A 22,077-nucleotide genomic window follows, 5' to 3' on the forward strand; every position below is an offset into this window, starting at 1 on the left:
TTGACCGAAGCTCCCGTGTCTACCCGGGGTCGGTGATTATCATGGTGATACCCTTGGTTATCGCGGTAGTGTCCTTTACTCCTTTTACTAAAATGAGACTGTTGAGAATGAAAATCTTTCCTTTTGCCCTGAGATTGATATGTCTGTTGACTTGGCAAAGTATTAAGTAAGGCAGGGGAAGGCACCGTTGCCGTTTGGAAGGTCGAGGTCTTCTCATTTGGTTGGATTTAGCTTCCACTCCCTACTTGCTGATAAGGGGTGGTTGTGGGGGGGTTTCCCTTGATATGTCCTTGCCTCGGCATATGCATGGTTGTAAGTCTGTGCCATCACCTCAGAGTAAGTCTTCCAAGTGTTGGGCATTGATCATGTACTTGAAGAAACAATCACGTAGGCCTGCCGTGAAGGCCTTAAGGGTAGTCTTATCATCTGCCTCAATGCAGCGAGAATACTTATGGCTGAAACGACCAGCATACTCTTGTAGTGACTCGTCCGGCTTTTGGCGAATAGTGTAAAAGTCATCTACAGAATGCAAGCGATCGGTCTGGAAGATATGTTGAGAGACAAACAGTTTCCTCAGTTCCTCAAATGAGTCTATTGTCTCAGGTGGAAGACGGCAATACCAATTTAGAGCTCCGCCAGAGAAGGTGGAGGGGAAAAGAAGACATCGATCTTCGTCGGTGTGCATCCGATATGCCATGGTGGACTCAAAGAGGTTAAGGTGTTCAATTGGGTCTTCCCTTCCAGTATAGAGTTGTAAACCAAGCTTTTGTTTTGTCTTTGCTTGAAGGGGGATGTCGAGGATCCTCCTTGTGAGAGGGCCAGGCCTGGGTTGGTTCCAGTCAGGTATCTCGGCCTGACGTTTGGCCTTTAACTTGTTTACTTCCTCAATGAGCTGTAGGACAAGGGGGTCCTGAATGGAGTCATGTACCATTGAGATTTTCTTTCGTAAGTCTCCATTGCCTCTTGGAAGTAGGAAAGTTTGAGCAAATGCGTGTGATTTTTCCATGGACTCGCCGTACTGACTTCTAGGGCGAGTCGGTCGGAATACCTCAGAGTCCCTTGTACCTTCATGTTCCTCTAGGACCTGTCGTTCCTTCCCTAGATTTGCAGATGGCCTGGGTTGTGGGAGGGGACCGAGTCTTTCAGAAATCATTGGGTCATTGATCTTCGAGCATATGTGGAGGGGATTCTCTCGACGTTGCTTTAGGAAGTCTCAGCAGTCACGACAAACGACTTTCAATCCTTCCAACCCTTCTGCAAGAAGATGTCTTCCTCCACTTCTCCTGTTTCGGGTCGAAGCAGCTGGGTTGAAAGATGTCTCATGTTGATCAATGTTTTGATGATTAGCTCGCTCTTCATTAGGGATACCCATGTCGAAGGAAGGTGACCCTCCGTGTTGGAGGGCACCCAGATGATGGTTGATGTCCATAAAGGCAACGAGCTCGCGTGTTTGAGCATGCCTAGTTTCGTGGAGCATCTCAAATAGCTTCTCATACTGCTCCTGGAGGACCTCATTCTTCATTGTTATCTTGTTGTTCTGAGCTTCTAGCTCATCGACTTTAGTTTGAGGACCAACCCTCTTTCCTTCCTTCTTTCGTTGCTTCGCACTAGGTGCAAGTGGGGTGTCATTCTGTGTGTTGTGGCTTCCTTCGCTCCCCATGTTGGAAAGGGATGCCTGGTCAAAAGAGAGTGTACGAATGGTGAAAACCAGCTTGACAAAGCTGAAGAGAGTGGGAATAAGTGTCGTTCCCACAGACGGCGCCAAATGTTGATACACAAAATCGGTGAGGACTTTGGTACAACAGAAAGTGTTAAGTTTGTGACCTTCGCTAGATTGCTCAGGTTACTAGTGTAGATAAGTATGCAAATGGATAGAGACAGGGAAGCAAACACAAGATGTACGTGGTTCACTCAGATTGGCAACGTCCGCGGAGTAGAGGAGTTCTCATTAATTGTGAAGGGTTTACACAAGTACATAGGTTCAAGCTCTCCTTTAGTGAGTACTAGTGAATGATTTAGTACAAATGACATTAGGAAATATTGTGAGAGAATGATCTCTATTTATAGAAGAGAGTTTCTAGTTTCATTCTGACATTGACACGTGTCGTGTTGTGATTGGCTTCTGATCTTGACACGTGTCGTGTTGTGATTGGCTTCTGATCTTGACACGTGTTGCGCTATGATTGGCTTTTGATGTCGACACATGTCGCGCTGTGATTAGCCTTCTGGTTGGAGGGAAACTCTTCTGGGTCCTTGACGGTATAACGTTGACCGGTGCTCAGTAGTTTCGGGATTGGTCAAGTATGGTACAAACAACTTTAAAAGCACGTTCAAACGAGTTCTAAGTTCTAGATCCAGAAGAAGAAAACTGATGTGACAGATTCTCATGGTGGTGGCGGCAATAGGGTTGCTGGTCGAGCCTTCAAGACAAGAAGTAAATTTTTGGGGGTGGTCATTTGGTGCAAGCGGGGTGACAATCAGAGGGGTTGGGAGATTGCAACTGCAGCCAACAAGGTGGGTTATTTTTTGTGGTAGCAGTTGCGGTAGTAACCACTTGGTCGCTTGGCGTTCAATGATACTAATTGTACCACGTGAGTTTAGTTTTTAATAAAATATACCAGATGTGGAACATATCAATTTTGTTGTCCACGTTTGCTATAGCATGTAGATTGGCACACCACTTGATGACTTTTGTTATCGATAATAAAAAAAGGTTTCTAGTAGCTAGTCACAGAAAAAGGAAAATGAAAATTTTCTCGTAGCCAGCATACCAAATTTTCGCCTATCTTTATGATAACATGTAAAATGACGAGGCACTAAGTGGGATTCCCTATGCTCGGTGAGTATTTTTTTTTTTGTGGTAGCTAAAAGCATATACACTACAAGGGCAGATGATAATGTTTGTTTTTTATCTTGGCCACTAGGCACTAGCAAATTCTCCTCTTTAGAGGGCTCCTACTTTTATACAAAGTATATTTTCTCTTCTTTTTTAGAAAAATTAATTTTGCAGATTCTTTTAAGAAAAAAGTGAGTCCATGAGGTAGGAATTTTGATCTACCGGTTCTTCGCTGCGAGTATGCATTTTGGTTTCCCTTTTTCTTCAAATGCTTGGCTATCAGCCTATCAATCATGGTTGAAATTAGATAAAAGCAAAAGAAAAAGGAAAAGCGAAAAGAGAAAAAAGAAATTAAAGGCATAAACAGCCGCGCACAAGGAGGAGGAGGAGGAGGTGGGTATAAAAGAATCAAGCTCCACCAGAACGTCAAAGCTAACATCACGATTTTCGTTTAAACTCCACCAAAAATTTGCACCTGAGATTTACACCTAGTGGCAAAATTACTCATGCAATGACATTTGTTGGTTTTATTACCATGCATGCGGACCATGTGCAAAACACATGGTATAATTAGAAAAATAGTTTTTGCACTCCTTTTCCTCTCCTACATTATTGATCGCATGCTCAAATTACTAATTGGCTCCACTTGGGAGGTTTAAATGCAAGCGGTAATAATTCGAACTTAAGTGTAGATAATGAAACACACTTAGCTAACTTGACAAGTCCTAAGTATGTTGTCGTATGGGAAGTTATGGTACACATAAAAAAGATTGTTTAAAATGGGGCCACGAGTAGCAAGGGCTGCATGGAATTTTTGAATTCCATGAATTGTTTGCGAATCCCCATCCTGAAACACACCATATGCAGACGTACTTCTGAACCAAAAGCACCAGGAAGCGATATCTTTTGGAGGCTGTGTAGGAGAAGGTTTGACAGCAAGCAATTGTTTGAAGAATGGGGCGTTTTTGCCTCCTTATACCTTATTTAAAGCTACGATCATAATCCTTATCCATCTGTATGAAATAATAGCCATATTAGCAGTCGTTAAACAAAAACTACTCAAGAAGAAAATCCAGCTTAAAACTTACAAATTTGGAAAGCTCTGTAGCTTTATCATCATCAAAACCTAGGGACGCCAAGATCTTGTGACCTGCTGACTCTTTTTCAGACCAAATCCCAAGAAGCAGATGAGTTACTGTTATTTCCCCATTTTCTCCTGCATCAGAGAAGACAATCTCAATAACAAGTGAGGATAAAAATGCACTAGCCAACCAAACAATTATGCATGGAGAGCATACATGTCTACATGGGAAAGGTGGAAACTGATGACAATCCTAGATTTCAAAGAACCACAAAATCACCATCACTAGATTTTCTGAACCTAAATTTACCAACCTGATTTTAGTTTCTGATCAAAAGCCCAGTCAAGGGCCCTCTGAGCTGGTTCAGTTAATGGAGGATGCTCAGGGCTGAAATAGTACATGTCTGATTTTCCAAGTAAATTTACAGTTTCATCTCGAACCTTGAAGAGCGTGATTCCATTAGCTCTAAGAAACTTTGCAGCTAGGCTTGTTCCTGAAGTCAAAAGTAATATATCTGATTAACATGAACACAAAAAAAAATAATAAAGAACACTTAACAAACGATGACAAAGAGGCAAGGGCACATGGAAGCCACTGAAGGAGCTGCTAGGTGAGTCTTTAGCATGGTAAGATTCTTGAAATAAACAACTTATGATCCAGTGAACCAAAGCTCATCCAGATAAAGGTTAATGTTAAAGATCAAGTAGAAATAAGACTGAGAACAGTATCAAAAGTCAATCTCTTTGTTTATGATTTGAAAATGAGCAAGCTTTCCTCTCTTGGTTTCTGTAAAGATAACAAGAACCATAATAAAGACTTCAAACATACCATTTTTCAAGAAGGGAAATCATAAACACACACCCTTTTATCCCTTCCTACACAACCCTATTTAATCATGTTCGTTGTTTCAGTTTAACTGATTCAATATCATGGTTAGAAACAAAGAGGGGTTTGCGGGAGGCTAAAAAGGGTGTGGGAAAATCAACTCCCTTGACAGAAAATACAAATATTGTTTCCTCTGTGGTTTTTCCATAAACCCAAGATGCAGCATCATCAAATCATAAAATCATGAGTGACAAGTTCAAAGCCATTCATACTTCTCGAAATGCTAAAGTGCAGGCACACGTTCTCTTAGCAAACACATTACTTACACAGAACCGTTTTGTTATCTACAAAAGGAGCCACTTCTATGAAGGCAGGGCAATTACCAGCGTTTTAACATTTCATAACAAAAAATCAATAAAAAATGAAACAACATGGAAGCACAAATAAGGACGAGAATGAGCTCGAAAGAAGCCGACTAACCCTCAACCAAAATCCCCATGAGAAGTGCTTCGGTCCCTGTATTGGGATATTTAAGCTTCCTTGCTTCCAATTCAGCCATAGCAAACGACTTTATCGCTCTGGCGGACCATCTAAACACCAAATTCAATAAATAACTCACTACTCACATTCACATGGAAACATATAGGCACGCACAAGAAAGAAGAAACACAAGAAATGCAATTAAATGAAACTAATAACTCACTTGGAGTTTTTCCCAGTAGAAATCCTGTCCGGCTTCCTGCAAAACAAAACAATCAGTACAGTACCACTAAGATGGGCTGGGCTTTAATCTAGGTACAATTACAAAACCACCACTTGGGAGATGAAGACTTACGCTGTTGGGAGGCTGAAGAGGACGGTGGCGACGGCCGTCCGAGGCTTGGAAGCCATGTGCTTTAGATTCGGAATTCGAATGGAAAGCCTTGAGCCGAGAAAAGTGGTAGATAGGTTGTAGGGGGGAAGATGGCGGGGAAGGGAGGGAGAAGAGTAGGCGATAGGGTTTCTGTGGGGTTGAGAGGCAGAAGAGGGTGATATTGAGAGAGCTGAGAGTGCAAAGGAGGTGGATGCCATATTCTTCTGCAGCTGCTGATGCTGCTGCTGTTTCTGTGCCCCAATTCCAATTACAATTCCAATTCTCAGAAACCCTAGCCTAGCCCTAGCGAAGCCTGAGAGTGAGAGCGGAGAGTGGAGGGTGGAGTCCTTGTCTTACTTCGGACGTCCGTGCTTGAGCTTCGAATTAAACTCAAGAGATTTGCTACATCGATCTTAGCGGCTCAAAACAATTCCATGACCACGTGTTTTCAGTTTCTATACAACGACATGTCGTGTTTAGTTTTTAGTTTTTAATTTTTGATTTTTTACTACATTGATTTTGTTGGATTTGGTCCATTTTAATCTTTAAAGGGTGTCTCAGAAAATAAAGAAAATAGTTAAGAACATGGTGCAACACAATAAGGTTGGAATGAGAGTTAAAGAAGGTAGACTGTTTTTATATTGTATCATCAATTGTTGTATAGGAGATGTGTGAAGGCTTATTCTTTCTTTGTTGATGCAATATCATTTTTTTTGTCTTCTTTTTATGGTTGTTTATGTTGGAGAAGGACAAAATATGAATGTATTATGACAATTTCATAATCACATTTTATTTTCTAGGTTATCTCTTAAGTTAGCTTTTAGCATAAAACAATATTTAGATTTTCTTTTATTTGTAGATTTAGGTTTGTTTGTTTCATTAAGGGCATGTTTACTTAAAGTAAGTTTTAATGAGAAGTAAGTGATCGGATAACCTAGGAATAGGAAAAGTAAGAAGTTGGTATGGGAAAACTCATGCCACTAAATTGTTCACTAACAACATAGACTAAGAATAGGAATGAAGTGAATTTATATTGTTATTGTGTTCTAATTACAACGAATCAAGTTCTACTCTTTCTATGAGCTCTTTAGTAGATCATGAAATTTCAGAAGGCCTTAGTCATCAAGAGTGGGATTTAAAGGTTGATTTTGAAGGATTTTATATTTGTTTGGGAGAGATTTGGAAGAAGATATACATGTGGACCAAAATATATATATTTTGGGGATTGTTTTCTTCTTGTTTGATCCTTTTGCTTTCTTATTCAATCGGATATGAAGCTCTTCGGTTATTTCATTTTCTCTATGAGCTCTTTGGGGCTTTAATCTTGTAATGGATAATTTCAAGTCGATTCCACATGAAGTCAATATTCGATATAAATCACTAGACACATTTAACGACTCTTAAATGACCCCCTCAGCCCTTCCCCCTTATTCTAGCCGGTTAGATGGTACATGTAAGGATCTTGAGTGCAAAAGTAAATGACCTATCTCAATTATATGTATTGCTTGCCAATAGTTTTAGTCTGAGTAATTTTCGACTTGACCATATCCAAGGGCAATGGGACATGGGAAATTCCAAAGCTTGACAGAGCAAGCCCATAAAAGTGAACCATGAGAAATTTCACGAGAGGGGCAAAATCCTAAGATTCAGGGCTGGTTTGGTATTGCTGTGCTTTGAAAAAAAGCTGCTGTGTGAATAAGCGGCTGTGCTGTGAGAATAAGCGGCTGTGAAATAAATCAGCAGAGTGTTTGGTAAACTTTTTTGTAAAAATGCTTTTGAAAAAAAAAAAGCAGTCTGATAGTGGGTCTTTTCATTAGAGGAGCATTGTAGCTCCGTGTGCTTTGAAAAAAAACCAGTTTTCCAAAGCTGCAAATAGCAGCTTCAGCTTTTTCCTTTGATTTCAGCTTATTCTCACAGCAGCTTCCAAAATAAGCCCTTTTTTTTTTAGTTTACCAAACGCCTAAAACCCTCACAGCTTTTTTTCATGGGTGCTTTTTTTTTAATCACCTCAGTCCCAAACCACCCCTCAGTCAAAGAGATTCACAACCAATACAAAGACCAAGAGCCCTGAAAAGCACACTGAAAAAGCTCCTCTAGAGATACTACAAAACACAACAAACTCAAGACCACCATCTGGCTCAATGATTCTAAATTATGTCGCCGGTCGAAAGTGAGAGAAGTATTGAGCGAACAAGATGGTTAGAATTTGAGATAAATAAGAACTAGAGGAAGGAAGAACTCATCGAGGCAAAAAGGATGATGAGAGACGAACCAAAATCATTTGCTACTGATTCGGTTGAAAACCATGCCACCTAAAGACTCTTTTGATAACCATTTCATTCTTGTCATTTTGTGTTAGAGATAGTGGAGAAAGACATGAAAGACATAAGAGTAATAGAATTGTGGATGAAGGATGGTGAGAAACATGTAAAAACATAGTTTGGATGAGGAAATTTAATATTACTAAGGAATTGACGGAAATTGAAATGACGAGATTTTATTTTCTAAAATTTGTGAATTTTCTTGTTTGGTTAACATAAAATAACAATGGAATTGAATATGAAATTTGTTATTTTTAAACTCTCAATCATAGAAATTGAGAAATGACACCTATTTACATGGAATTTAAACTTGGGAATTGGAGATCCCAAATTTCAAGTTTTTTTTCAATGTAGAAATTCTAAGTTTCTATAGTTATGGATCCAAACAAAGGAATTTGTGCATGTCAATTTATAAATTCTGACTTTTACTCAAATTTCAAAGTTTATTTCCCTTATCTAAACATAATGTAAGAGAGACACACAAAATGAAAACCAAAATCATTTTATGTGTTGTTTTAAGTTTTAAGATTCATTTCTCCTTCTTTGTTTCTTCTCCTTCCTATCACCATCCTTCTTCACCATATTTTTTTCTATTTATTGTTTTCATATCTTAAGCACAAAAATATTAAAACTAGAAACTGAAAGTGAACTAGATATCAAACTAGCCCTAACTAAGTACACTTTGAGAAAAAAAGTTTTCGTACTATTTTTAGCCTCACAATATTTATTATTATTTGTGTTCCCATTAGATGAAATAAATCAAACAAAAAAACAATACACAAGATAAAACATGAGTGTAAAAAATAAAAAATAAAATAAAAAAAAGTGTGTGTATCGCCACAATAAATCAAACAAAAAAACAATACACAAGATAAAACATGAGTGTAAAAAAAAAAAAAAGTGTGTATCACCACAACCCTGTCAAGTCTTTTTTATTTTTTATTTTATTTTTAATGAAATAAGATGTGTTGTGCATGATGTCGACAATATGGTTGAACGATGTCATGGTGGCATCAGCGCTGAAAAATAGCCTTGAAAGAAAATTATGGAATGGAAGTGGCCATTGGAAAGAATGAACCCAAAGGCCTGTTGGATGAACCCAAAGGTCTGTTGGAATCCTACGTTGATGGATGAAAAGAAAATAATGGGATTTAAATATGATTACATCACTTTAACTAATACTGATATTTGTTATGATAAAACTTAATTTTTATAAATTTGGCACGTAATAAAATTGTAATAGTATCGGTGTTGTTAGAGTAAGATCTCGCAGGCCCGCCGATCCAAAAATCTAATATAGTATCGTATTGTTAGAGTGGAACCCGCGAACCCGTCGATCCAAAAATCCAACAAGGCCACACCACCAGTAGTCCACCAATACACTCTAGTTGTGACGGAAATATAGATAGTACACCACTTGTTTTTATGCAAGTGGTGGAAAATTTTAATTTTTATGTTATTAACCTTTTAACACATATAACCCACAATTTATATAAAGACACGTGGTGTACCACATCGTGTGACGGTTACACTGAAAAATCTCTTGCTTACTTGGTCCTAGTCCTGTTAATTATGACATCAAGTTATACAGCAAGCTTTGCAACAGCAGATTCAGCAAAAGACGGAGAGGAATGTACACAGCAGTTGGTAGGGATGGCCACGTGTCTGCCTTACGTTGGACGTCAAGCCAAGGCTCCTACACCAGACTGTTGCACTGGTCTCAAACAAGTGGTCAACAACAATAAGAAGTGCCTTTGTGTTATAATTAAAGATCGCAACGATCCTGAACTCGGTCTACAGATGAATGTAACGCTTGCTTTAGGTCTGCCTGCTGTTTGCAAGGCCCCTGCCAATGTCTCCAAGTGTCCCGGTACGTACGTGCATAAGTATTTCGAGTTTTATATACATACATACATACCATTTTGCAGTAGTATTCTAATTTTGACACGCTATTTTTTCTGCTTAATTTTCTGGTTGGCATGGAATTACTGAATGCGCGCAGAACTTTGCATTTGGATCCTAAATCACCAGAAGCTCAAGCTTTCGGTCAATTGGAAGGCAACTCTACTAAAACTGCCAGCAGTCTTGCTCCCAGTACTAGTGGTAAGTGTGCTAATATATTACTTACATTAATAGCAATATACGATAATTTGAATTAACTACTTTTGCTTTTCTCTGCTTGAATAAAAATTATAGAAAACTTCATTTTTATCTTTAAATAAGATTAACTTTTCAATAATACCATATTGAAGATTAAAAACTTAAAATAGTTCTTTGACTGATGTCCACGTCAGATTATATAGTTCATGTCATATTTAATTATTTTTCTACAAATTTATTATATTTTTAGTTTACCTATATTGCCCTTAGGTACAGATAAGTGGTTAATCGTTTTGTAGTTCAGGATTCCTCGCGTCTCTGCCCGTTATGATTCCTCTATCCCTCGCCTATGCATCAGTTACGATTCATCTCTCCATCTCCGGCTTCAATGAAGTTTTTTCCTTTTTCTCTGCTGATGACGATGTTCACGCTTCCTTTCTATATATTGATCCCGAAAATCAGTTTTTCTTTATTGGTTGGATTGTCTCATTATCAATTCATAGTAATCATCCTGATTTTTAGAATTTTCTTATATAAACTCTTGGGTCCAAATCAAAGTGAAGCAGTTGTTGTGCTATTCACTGGTGATTCGTGCATACTAGACTATTTTTCGTTCGGGTTTTCAGCACCAATTCCGACCAATTCCGACCAGTTGGGGTAAGTTTTGAAAACTGTAAAATGTTGTTCTTTATTTCTCTCAAATGTTTCAATTTTACTTTTTTCAAATAGTTGAAACATGGATTTAACTTTGATCAAATTTGTGTTGGGGTTCACATGATTTTTACACAATGCATATTTTGTGTTTGATGAAATGCTCAAGTGAATTGTTTTTTAAATGATCCCTCACATGGGAACTTGGTGGCTTAGTTTTACTAATCTGTGCATTAGTGAGAGTTTTTGTTAGTTCATTGTACTCACTTTTTTTTTATGTTTTATTTGTTTGTAGGAGAAATGGAATTGGCCATCATTGGCAGGTGTAACCACAATGGAAAAACTGTAGCTTTCCCAATTTTTGGGAACACTTCATTCGCCGAGGTTTGTTCACATGTTTGTTCGAGGTTTGACGAATTGGTTGTTGGTACTTTTGATCTTACTTATGCTGCCCCCGGGCATCCATCATGTTTGATACAATCAGATATGGATGTCCGATTGATGCATCTATTTTTGATTAATGAAAAGAAAACTAGCATTGATATGAATATCAGTGATCACATGATAGTTGAGGCAGGAGCATATGCGAATGCAGAAATTCTTTTGTGGCGGAGGGCAATATCCCTGCTGATGACCGTGAGTTCTTAGGGAAATTTTCTGCACCTAGTGGGAGAATGTATAGAGGTCGCACTTGATGCGATGTCAAGTACCTTCGTGAGCGGTAGGTCTCGGGTTCGAGACTTGGGAGCAGCCTCTCCATAAATGGGGGTAAGGCTAGCCGACATTCACCTTTCCCAGACCATGCGTAAAGCGGGAGCCTTGTGCATTGGGTACGACCTTTTTAGTGGGAGAATGTATCTATCACATCCTTGGAGATCATATATATCAAACGTGGGCCAAAAGTTTGTTGGTGGTGTAGCAGAGTTTAGAGACAAATTGAAGAAGTATGCAGTTGAGGTAGGTTTCAAGTTTTCTTATGTAAAGAATGATAAGGAGAGGGTCACTGCAACATGCACCAAAAAGCTAGATGGGTGTCCTTGGCGGGTTTATGCCTCGGTGTGTCGTACTAATGGCTATTTTTATATTAGGAGGTTAAATAACAATCACACATGCAGTGGTCGTATTAGGGAGCGTAGAAGCAAAATGATGAACTCGAGCATTGTGTCATCCATAGTTGCTGATCAGATTAGGTCAAATCCTCTCATCAAACCTACTGACATCGTAAAAAATTTCAAACAAAATTATGGTTTGGATATTTCATACTACAATGCGTGGTATGGGAGAATGAAAGCAAAGGCATTGGTTCATGGTGCCGAGGCAGTGTCGTACCAACAATTGACATGGTATGTCAAATCAATCAAGGAACATAATCCGGGCTCTCATTGTGTCTTAGAGTGTGAGCCAAATAGTCATCGGTTTAAGAGATTATTTATCTCTTATTACGGTTGCATTGAAGGATTTCGTTTCTGTAGGCCTTTGTTGTTTCTAGATGGTACCTTTGTTAAAAATAATTACAAAGGCACATTGCTCGCAGCTACCGGAAAGAATGGGAACCAAGGTAATTATATATTTTTTGTGCAATTAATTAGTGTATTTATTATCTTATCTTTATTATTACTTTTTCATTGAGTTTGCTTGGTTTTTGCAGGGTTTTTCCCGCTCGCTTTTGCCATGGTTGATCTTGAGAATGAAGAAAATTGGACATGGTTCATGGAGCAATTGTCCTATATGTTGACACCGCAGGAACGGACAATTACTTTTGTTTCAGATAGGAATAAGGGGTTGCTTGAGTCTGTGGCTACAATTTTTTCGCTTTCTCATCATGCTTTTTGTTTGGAACATTTGAAAAGAAATGTCTTCAGTAAATATCCTACTGTTTGTGGCAAAATTTTCAGGGACTATATTGTGCATTTGTTTTGCAAGTGTGCTTATGCACCTACCCCAGAAGCATTTGATATGCACCTAAGGGTTCTAAAGGATGAAGGTGGATCCGTAATGAGAACTTTCTTGGATAGTCTTCCAAAAGAAAATTGGTCCAATGCGTTTTTTGAAGGTGCTAGGTACGGGTATTTTTCAGTTTTTATTTTCTCTTTCATCTTTGGTTATGGAATGAGGTTCATACGTTAATCACCATTACCTTTTATACGTACGGAGAAATGTGGTCCAATGTTGCAGAATCTTTTAATTCTTGGATATGTGAAGAACGATCTTTGCCAATTTATCAATTGGTTGATGGTATTAGAGTGAAGATGATGGAGATGAACTCTGAACGGTTCCGAGCAGCGCACAATTGGAATACATTTCTATGCCCTGATATGGAGGAGCGCCTTAATCAAGTTTTGGAAGTTGGCAGGCATTGGGAAATTAGTAGGTCAAGTCAAAGGGTTTCCGTGTGAGCATGCAGTGGCTGCGATTATCAAAGATGACGGAAATCCTTATGACTATGTTGAAGATTTCTTCACCGCTGAATACGACAAGTCTTCGTACTCCTTCCCAATATATCAAATTCCGAACATTGATAAGCCTGACATTGACGGACATGAAGAAATTGTTGTGGAACCACCATTGACCAAAAAACAATCTGGGAGGCCAAAGCTTAGGAGGATGAAATCAATTGGCGAACAATCACGGCCAATAACATGTGGGAAGTGTCATCGAATCAGGCGGCATAATTCTCGCACATGTCAAGCCCAAATTTGAGAGCCTATCTTTTCAATTTTTCTTTATGCCATAGAACTATATTTGTTTCAGCGATTTTAGTTGTGTTACTCCTAGAACTATGTTTCCATTTGGTTATTAATAAAGAGTTTGGAATAAAGATTTACTTTTAAATGAAATGGTGTCTCGTTTTAGTTTTCTGAACCTATTCAACTGCACCTACACAAGTGTTGATACCAAATCGTACGAATGAAAATAATAGTTTTCTGAACTAATTCAACTACACCTTCACAAGCTCAGAGAAACGAGCAAACGTAAGTTCTCCAATTGCAAAAATGGTTAATTGGTGTCGTCCATGACAACGCCAATCTGTGTCGCCCTTCAAAGTTGAGGTACGGACATATAGGTTCAGTGTATATGGCTCACGAATGATTAAGTTGTGTGAATTTCAATGGTCATGGTTGATTAATTTCGGAATGTCAATAATGAGTACGATACGTTTTTATTACAACGGTTATGAATTTCCTTTACGAAACAACAAATGGCAAATCTATTTAATTGTGCCCACAATTTGGCTGATTGTAATGGTTAATGAAATCCCTTGTTTTCTTCAGATGGTTAATTTGTCTCATATTCTGCAGATGGTTAATTTGTCTCATAATGCCACGTTTATTAGAGATTTGTCATTTCCTTTGTATCACTGTAATCAATGGTTAAGAAATCCCTTGATTTCAGCTAATTAAAACGAATTTCCTTTTCATTTTACTGTTTTCGATGGTTAAGAAATCCCTTGATTTCAGCTAATCAATAGTTAAGAAATCCCGATTCATTGTTTTCGACGTCATTAAGCACCCTGTAGGTACAAACCAAAATTAACTCCAAACTAATTGATCAAATCATGAAATCAGAAATTTAATTCATACCAGATGTGGAATCATTAATCAGTACATTCGTGAATGTTAATTCATAATTGAAAAAAAAAAAAACAAACTACAATAATTTTCGTTCCAATAAAGATGTCGAAAACTAACATACTATTGTCATTGATGAAATGTAACTAGAACTCCAGCTACTTATTCTTTTTGGTTACAAAGGCTCCAACTACTTCCTTCCTCTCCCTCCCGGTGCATTTAGCATCATGCTTATGATCTTTGCCCTCATCATTGTAAGTTCACCCTTCTCAAAAATGCCTTTTAGTGGCCATCCCTCTGCTAAATGTTGCATGTAGTACATAATAGCCACAGCACAGTCAACCCTGAGAGTCATCAAATGAATATCAAACACTAATACATGTACATAGTAAAACAATTTCAAAGGGAAGAGAATTTAGAACACGTACGATGATTCACCCTGTTATGGACAAACTGGGCTCAAGGAAAAGGGATACTCTGTACCTGCATGGCTCAGAAAGTTATATGTTTCCTTCTCCCCCTTTTTCAATGGCTCCCTCACTATTATGGTTTTCCCTCTCCTTTTAACCACTTTTTCTACCACTCCTGTTGTTAAAGCCGACCTCTCATTTGCTTGATTTCGCTTTAGAAATTCAGTCACCGTCTTATGCTGCAACCCAAGTACCGATGTTAATGTTACGTTCTAAAGGAAATATCCCAAACAAATTTGAAGTGGTTGTTACCTACCATATTCTGAGCATCTTGGTAGCACTTGTCATTTAATTTGTCCCCAATTGTCAATGGATTGTAATGATGCCATTTGCGTTCCTTTGTTACAAGGACCATCAGAGTGAAATGCCAAACAGTTTAGTGCCTCAAAGGAATGAAAACGAAATCACTCATTCCGAGATTTGGTATCAACATATCCATTAACATTTGTTCTAGTTGTTGGATATGACCACGTATCATGTATTCCTACAATCAATAATGAGTAAGCTATATTAATGGTATGAATTCATCTAAAAAATATGAAAGACAAAAACAGAAGATACCAACTGTATGCAAATTCAAACTAGTGAATCTGACCTAATTGAGTAAAGCTAAACAACCACTGGAACGACCAAACTTAAAAGCAGAAAATTATGGAAAGATGCATTGTATCCTTGGTATTGACAACTAAAACCATGTCAGTTTTTACTTTCAACCATTAATAAATATGACTCATACTCTTACCCAGCAATGTGTGGGCATAAACAACGATTTCATTTTCCTTGTTGGATCTAGTGACTGGCGGATTGAAAGTATCTTAGAAAATGCATCGATAGCCTGCGTACATTTGTCATGTTGAAAATCAATTCAACTAGTTATAAAGGCCAACCAGTAATAGGTTACTTTGAATGTATTAACTCGTTTTAAAATAGATAAACTTACACAGGTGCGCAGTCCTAATTCTTTTAGTAAGAACTCAACATTTTGTTTGAATACAGCAGCCATATCACCCTCCCACAACGGTTCACTTTGGGTGAACCATATGAACAAACATGTGAATACTTTCTGACATAATATATTCCATCAAATATAAAGTGCATGCAACATGGCATTAAAACAATTAAGATAAATGTGGACTCACCTGGACGAAGTCCTTCTAAGATATTTGTCAAGTTTCTCAATGTCTTTTCCATCTAGGCATTTTCCAACATTATTATTCAATATGTCAAGTGAGGGGTTCAGTGTAGCCATTGGTTTTTTCCTTTTGCGGTCCTCAACCATGGTTTGAATATTTTCATTCTGGTTTGTACCATTTGTTTTGTTGTTGTAGTCATCAACAGGTTCATGCTTCCTCTTTTTGATTAAGTTGGCTTGGTTATAACCAACACCTCCCTCTCCAATAATGAGACCAATGTTTTTTTTCATAGGTGCACACCCATCACACTTCCCTTTTGAACGGTTCGGTGGTATCCTTTTGACCAAAGGTTTGCATTCAAAATCTTCTAAGACCACCTTCTTTCGTTGTTTATTTTTTAGTCCTCTTACCATGGATCGTTGTGGTGGCATTCCAATTTCAAGATCACCATTACGTAGTCCCGCAATTTCCTTTCTTAACGTGTGGTTCTCAGCTTCAAGTACATTTTTTTTCAGTTTGTAACTTTTCAAGGGAACTTTCAGCAATGTTGACTGATTCGGACAGTAAATCAGCAGTTACTTCAGCAACCTCACACCTGATATTCAATTTGGACAACTCCATTTTCAGTTTTTCATTCTCCCTTTGCAAATTCTCCATGTTGGTGACCATTATCAAAGGTTGGGCTGCCTCACTTGCATTGTTGTCAAAACTTTGGGATGGTATTAATGTCCAATTGGGGAAATCACTTGGACCTATCTTGCTTGATATAGAACTTCTCATGCTACCAAGTGCTTTGTTCTCAGATGTATGATTTGGTGTGACTTCAACACAGACTCTTTCATTCCCATTACTGCCCATTGCAACCCATTCAGTGGTGATACTATTTCTTGTCTTCTGGTACGTGATTGGTGTGATGACAGCTGCTGATTTTGTTGTGGGATGCCTTGAACTGAGTACCAAATTGTTCGAGGTGTGAAGTCGGTGTGTTGTTACATATTCCGATGTCTCTGGTATTGCATTTACATCTTCACTTGATTCTTCATATGGCTGCAATACAAGTTCACAATAGTATATGGACTATTGCTTTTTTGTAAATTGATGATGTTGAAGTATGACCCAATGATTATACAAATAGAAAACAAGTTTTTAGCAATTGTACCTCCATTGTTCGTAGGTCAACCTCATCCAAGAACTCATGTAGTGCTGCCAAATTCCAACGAATGAACCTCGGGGTCATGTTTTCCCTTCCATGAATTGGGCTAATGATTTGGGTTTTCTCACATAACCAATACTTAAACAAACAAAATATAATTAAATCAATCAATCAATCAATTAACCAATCAAAGTAACTGATATATTGAAATGTTGGCAAAGACAACTTACAAGTAGAGCTGCAACACAACCAGTTACATAGTTGCTCTTCTTTGCGAGAGATTTATCCAAGAAATCTGCAGTTGCATTGGACCATGCATATTCCTTCATTTTGTTTACATCTTCACAGTAACTCACAAGTTTCCAAGATATTATGGTGTTTGTGTTGCAGAATAGGAGAGTTACGCAAAAGTAGATACACACGAGACGAACAAAGTCTTTAGGATCATATTTGGAGCCACCTTTGCAAGCTTCAATCATCCTACTTTCCACAGCAGTCTTGGTCAACCTTTCAAGGTTGCCAAAATTTCTTTTAATGAATTTCATCCTAGATCCTGACAATCGTGTCCCATGCTCAATTGTTTTGCCTCCATCAGGTAATCCAAAAATGGCAGCAATATCTGCAGCTGTTATCGTCAAGCGCTTACCACCTATATCAAAGCATTTAAGATTCTTATTATATGTCTCTATTATATCAATAACATCGTAGTCGTTCTTCCATGCATCATCTGTTGCAATGCCTTCTCTGTATGTCTTGAACAAACCCCAAAATGGTGTCCTCTCCATAAGCTCTAGGTGGATAGGTTTGATATGATTTTGAAATTTTTTGTAGGCTTCTGCAAAAATCCCCATGTTAGACCTATATTGTAGGAATGAATATTCATTCCTCCTCTTTCGTGCCATAATTCCTGTAACCTGTGGATTCATACAGTATGGAAAAGCATCAGGGCTTACACAATGTATTAAATAAGTCATCAGGTGGATTCAAACCTAATTACTACAAACGGTACCAACTTTTTTCATACTGAATTGTTCAGACCTACAATATAAACATAATTATTCCTAAGTGTGCCTAAATTGAGCTTACCAAATCAAACAGACCAGATTGGACCTAAACGTACGCAACGTACCTAAATTAATATACCGAATGGAGGGGACCTAATTCACCATACAGAATTGAGGGGACCTAATTGACCATACTGAATGGAGGGGACCTAATTCACCATACCGAATAGAAGAGACCTAAACATACACAACGAACATAACTGACCATTCCAAACCTAATAGACCGTCCAAACATTACAATAACATATAGGATGGCATTGCACAGTCAGCAAAGACTTCAGGCCATACCCTCATCGAACGCAACAAAACGATATAGTGTACCTAACAACCCATATCGAATGGAAAGTCCCTAACTAAACGTACCGAATTGACCGTACCGAATGGAAGGGACCTAAATGACCGTACCGAACGGAGGGGACCTAAATGACTGTACCGAATAAAACAAGAACCAACAACTACAAAATCTCCGCAGAGGCCTTTTAACAAACACATGGTGTGCATTGTAAAAAATCAATTCTTGCTAAAACAGTGAAACTTATCGGACCCACTAGCGGAGCCAATGCGGGGGCATTGGGCTCCCTTGACCCCAATGGATCTGTAATTTGTCCCTTTAAATAAAAATTTGACCCCTTTAATAGCACTGCAACAGCAGCTTTGCAGCAGCTCCAGCAACAGAAAGTCACAATAGCAATCTTGATTGCGTGGGCCACATTGCCAAGAAATATTGACCCAAGTTCAAGTTGGGTGACCCAACATGAAACATGTGAGCCCACATGTAAACTCTTCGGCTAAGCAGCAACAATATATAAGAAAATAAAAAATAATTTTTAATTAATACTTTTTCTATTTTAACATTCAACAGTTGGTCCACCACAACACATTTGAGGTTTTCTTTTCCGTCTGCTTGCGCGACTCCACCATAGCACTGGCGCCATATCCATTCAAATTTCAAGTTTCCCATGCCAAAGAACAAAGTGTGCAGAAAAGTCAAATTGCAATATCAATTATATATTACTAAAATAATCAAAATGTGCAGAAAAGCAAACTGCAATATCAATTATATATTACTAAAATAATCAAAATGTGCAGAAAAGCACATGACTGTTGTGTGTTGTCTAAATTACAATCAAGCAAATTGCAAACGTAGCCTATTATATAACATTAAAATAAGGAAAGTTGCAGAAATGTGTCTAAAGACTCACTCCTTGGACAAAGTGTCTCTCGGATGGAAATGATCGAGGTTCCGAGAAGAAGAGACTCTCTCCCATCTCACTCTCTTCCATCTCTGCCTTCGCCTAAGTCTCCATCTCTGCTTTCGCCAAAATCTCAGACTCTTTCTGTCTCTCCTCTCTCGAATTCAAAGACCCACCCATCCTCTCACAATCAGACTTCGACAAACTCTCTCCACTCCGGCCACCACCACTGATTCATCCCCACCTCTGATTCTCTCCAGCGATTATTTATATGTGTGGGGTTTCAAATCAAGGTTAGGGTTTCAAATTGGGGGCTCAGGTCAGGAGAAAGACGAAGGTTTGACTATCTTTGCACTCTCTCTCTCGACCTTCAATTTTGATCGATTCACCAGTCTCTGATTTTAAATTTTTAATGCAGGTTCGGTTTCGGGAAATCCCGAAATACACAAAATATTTCGGGAATCCCGAACTTCAGGAATACCGAAATTTTGGTTTGGGATCGGTCCTCAGATTTCCTTCCCGAAAATAGTCGGTTTGGGACTTGATATGCTGTTTTCGGTTCGGTATCCCATACCGAACCAGCCTTAGGTACCTCCACTCCAAATTTCCAATCATTGTTAATTTTGTTATCTTAGATTTCTTGTGATTTTTAGGGTTTCATTCAATTTCAGTTATGAATAAAATAAGGATTAGGTCTAAGAGTAATTCCAGTTTAGAATTAGGTCTGAGAGGGGCAGAGTATCATCCTCGTATATCCATTTATAACATCGGGCATGAAAAAAGTTCTTGAATGTAGATGTAGTATAATTTAGTTATATTATGTTGTTGACTCTTTTTGGTATTATTTAAAACAGTTATGGAGAGGTATTTTAAGAGAAAAATTGACAAACCTTCATCACTACCGTGTTGATCTCTTTATTGATGTTATTGATAAGCAACTTCAAGAGTTGAACAATCGTTTTAATGAGACAAGTACAGAGTTGCTTCTTTGTGTTGCATGCTTAAGCCCAGATGACTCATTCTCAGCTTTTGACATTGAAAAGTTAGTTCGACTTGCTGAATTTTATCCAAAGGATTTTTCTGATATGGAGCTCACACTTCTTGAAGATGAACTGAAGAATTATATATTTGATATGCGTTTGCATAATGAATTTTCTGCGTTGAAAGGAATTAATAACCTTGCACAAAAGTTGGTGGAGACAAAGAGGGATAGACAGTATCCCCTTGTGTACTTGCTAGTGAAATTAGCATTGATTTTACCTGTTGTGACTGCTTCAGTTGAAAGAGCTTTTTCGGTGATGAAAATTGTGAAGAATCCACATCGTAATAGGATGGGTGATCAATGGCTGAATGATAGTTTGGTTGTGTACATTGAGAAAGATGTATATGATTCTTTTAGTAATGATGTTGTAATACGACGTTTCCAAAATATGAGAACACGTCGTGAACAATTATGAATGAAAGTATGATCGATTTTTGAAAGTTATTTTTTGACCCCATTGTCTTAAATTCCTAGCTCCGCCACTGATCGGACCAATACATGCAAACCATACCAACAAGATATACATGTATCAACCGGTGTGTTGATTATGAATGCATTTAACACATTTTCCACACCATATAGCTTATGATTACGACAACAGAAAATTACAAATAGTAGCTTACAAATGATTCGTGGTGTTCCAGGCAGCAAATCAAGGAAGCCGAACAATCGTAGCTTCAAACAGATTTTCATAGAGCAAGGGTCCAGACGGTTACAACAACTGGAATACTGTTTTGTGAGAGTAAACAGCCTGTTTGAAAATTTGAAAATTTTCATTGATTACAGGTGCAATCAGAGATTTAGAGAGAGAGAGTGGGGGTCGTCCGTTTTGCAGCTCGTTGAAATCACGACATTAAAGCGGCTTGGACTGTTACGATTCTGAGAAAGGGGGCGTACGTTTCCTAGTTCTAACATTAAAGATGGCAGACATGTAAATACTTGGAAAAACTTTGGTAGTTGTATAGGTAACATGTCATGGTGCATTGAAATAAATGATCTTTTTTAGATACTAAAAAGCTCTTAGTTTATTTTCTAAAAATTATCTTTAGTAAGGACTAATCTCTAATAGCCCCTAAAAATTAACTATAACAATTTTGGGTTCTTTAATTTCTTCTGTATATATAACAGTGGAGGGTCCAACGATTGCCAAAAGTATGGGGGAAAGATCTAGCAGTGGGGCTGCTCGACGGAATATCGTCGGTCTGTTGCAGTAGAAAGAAATGGTTGTGGTTAGAGATTCATCTTGGTGCTTCCCCTTAATGGTTTTCTACTTGTTCATCTAGATGCTTGAAACAGATGGACAAGGATTTTCTGCCCTTCACTTCCAATGCCCTCCTTGTGCTCTCTTGTTTTGTGTGGTCACAGTTAAGCTACGTCAATATTTTATATTATTATTTTTATAAATATAACAAGACAAAAATGAATAGTAATATAAAATGTTGACGTAGCTTAACCGTGACCACACAAACAGGAGGACACGAGGAGGGCACCGGAAGTGGAGGACAGACAATCCTTGTCCGAAACGGATTAAACACCATTATTACAAACTCAGATCTTGAGACAGGTTGATTGATTGATTAATTGATATATTGGCTGCCAAGGCTTGATTATACAAAACGCAACTCTTATAATGTATGTACTTTTGCCATTTACAACTAAGTTCCCCATGAAACTTATTTTCTCTCACCTAAATTCCATTCTCTTAATCTTTTCAGATTTACATTCAGTTTGGAATTGCTGTGTTTTTCAAAAATACTGCTTTTGCTGTGTTTAAGAATAATTAGC

At 38.1% G+C, this 22,077-nt stretch overlaps 5 protein-coding genes across 7 annotated transcripts; 3 read left to right on the forward strand and 2 right to left on the reverse strand.

The window, feature by feature from the left end:
• Positions 1-3,509: 3,509 nt before the first annotated feature.
• LOC126613725 (ATP-dependent Clp protease ATP-binding subunit CLPT1, chloroplastic-like) lies at positions 3,510-5,993 on the reverse strand. The gene is made up of 6 exons (XM_050281304.1): positions 5,579-5,993; positions 5,447-5,482; positions 5,224-5,333; positions 4,232-4,411; positions 3,925-4,052; positions 3,510-3,849 (listed from the first exon to the last, which is right to left on the reverse strand). The coding sequence occupies exons 1-6, from the start codon at positions 5,812-5,814 to the stop codon at positions 3,817-3,819; spliced, it is 723 nt and encodes a 240-aa protein (XP_050137261.1). The 5' UTR covers positions 5,815-5,993; the 3' UTR covers positions 3,510-3,816.
• Positions 5,994-9,489: 3,496 nt separating this feature from the next.
• On the forward strand, positions 9,490-21,584 carry LOC126584774 (non-specific lipid transfer protein GPI-anchored 14-like). The gene is made up of 3 exons (XM_050249115.1): positions 9,490-9,791; positions 9,920-10,020; positions 21,421-21,584. Exons 1-3 carry the CDS (start codon positions 9,490-9,492, stop codon positions 21,504-21,506), a joined length of 489 nt encoding a protein of 162 aa, XP_050105072.1. The 3' UTR covers positions 21,507-21,584.
• LOC126584761 (uncharacterized) lies at positions 10,322-11,342 on the forward strand. Of its 2 annotated transcripts, none has more exons than XR_007610107.1 (2): positions 10,322-10,674; positions 10,964-11,342. XR_007610107.1 is itself a non-coding variant. In XM_050249103.1 (2 exons), the coding sequence occupies exons 1-2, from the start codon at positions 10,345-10,347 to the stop codon at positions 11,314-11,316; spliced, it is 528 nt and encodes a 175-aa protein (XP_050105060.1). In that variant the 5' UTR covers positions 10,322-10,344; the 3' UTR covers positions 11,317-11,342. The 2 variants fall into 2 exon arrangements, 1 of the variants encoding a protein (XP_050105060.1); XM_050249103.1 differs by having other exon boundaries at positions 10,322-10,519.
• Positions 11,365-13,481, forward strand: LOC126584748 (uncharacterized). Of its 2 annotated transcripts, XM_050249090.1 has the most exons (3): positions 11,577-11,625; positions 11,757-12,226; positions 12,317-13,481. In XM_050249090.1, the coding sequence occupies exons 1-3, from the start codon at positions 11,615-11,617 to the stop codon at positions 12,793-12,795; spliced, it is 960 nt and encodes a 319-aa protein (XP_050105047.1). In that variant the 5' UTR covers positions 11,577-11,614; the 3' UTR covers positions 12,796-13,481. The 2 variants fall into 2 exon arrangements, with proteins under 2 accessions (XP_050105037.1, XP_050105047.1); XM_050249080.1 differs by having other exon boundaries at positions 11,365-12,226.
• On the reverse strand, positions 14,321-21,149 carry LOC126584738 (uncharacterized). The gene is made up of 9 exons (XM_050249070.1): positions 20,916-21,149; positions 17,224-17,907; positions 17,000-17,131; positions 15,847-16,887; positions 15,648-15,732; positions 15,450-15,542; positions 14,964-15,191; positions 14,666-14,886; positions 14,321-14,581 (listed from the first exon to the last, which is right to left on the reverse strand). Exons 2-4 carry the CDS (start codon positions 17,893-17,895, stop codon positions 16,336-16,338), a joined length of 1,356 nt encoding a protein of 451 aa, XP_050105027.1. The 5' UTR covers positions 17,896-17,907; positions 20,916-21,149; the 3' UTR covers positions 14,321-14,581; positions 14,666-14,886; positions 14,964-15,191; positions 15,450-15,542; positions 15,648-15,732; positions 15,847-16,335.
• Positions 21,585-22,077: the final 493 nt, after the last annotated feature.

Source organism: Malus sylvestris, chromosome 2 (assembly GCF_916048215.2).
Source record: "Malus sylvestris chromosome 2, drMalSylv7.2, whole genome shotgun sequence".
NCBI classification, from domain to species: Eukaryota; Viridiplantae; Streptophyta; class Magnoliopsida; order Rosales; family Rosaceae; genus Malus; species Malus sylvestris.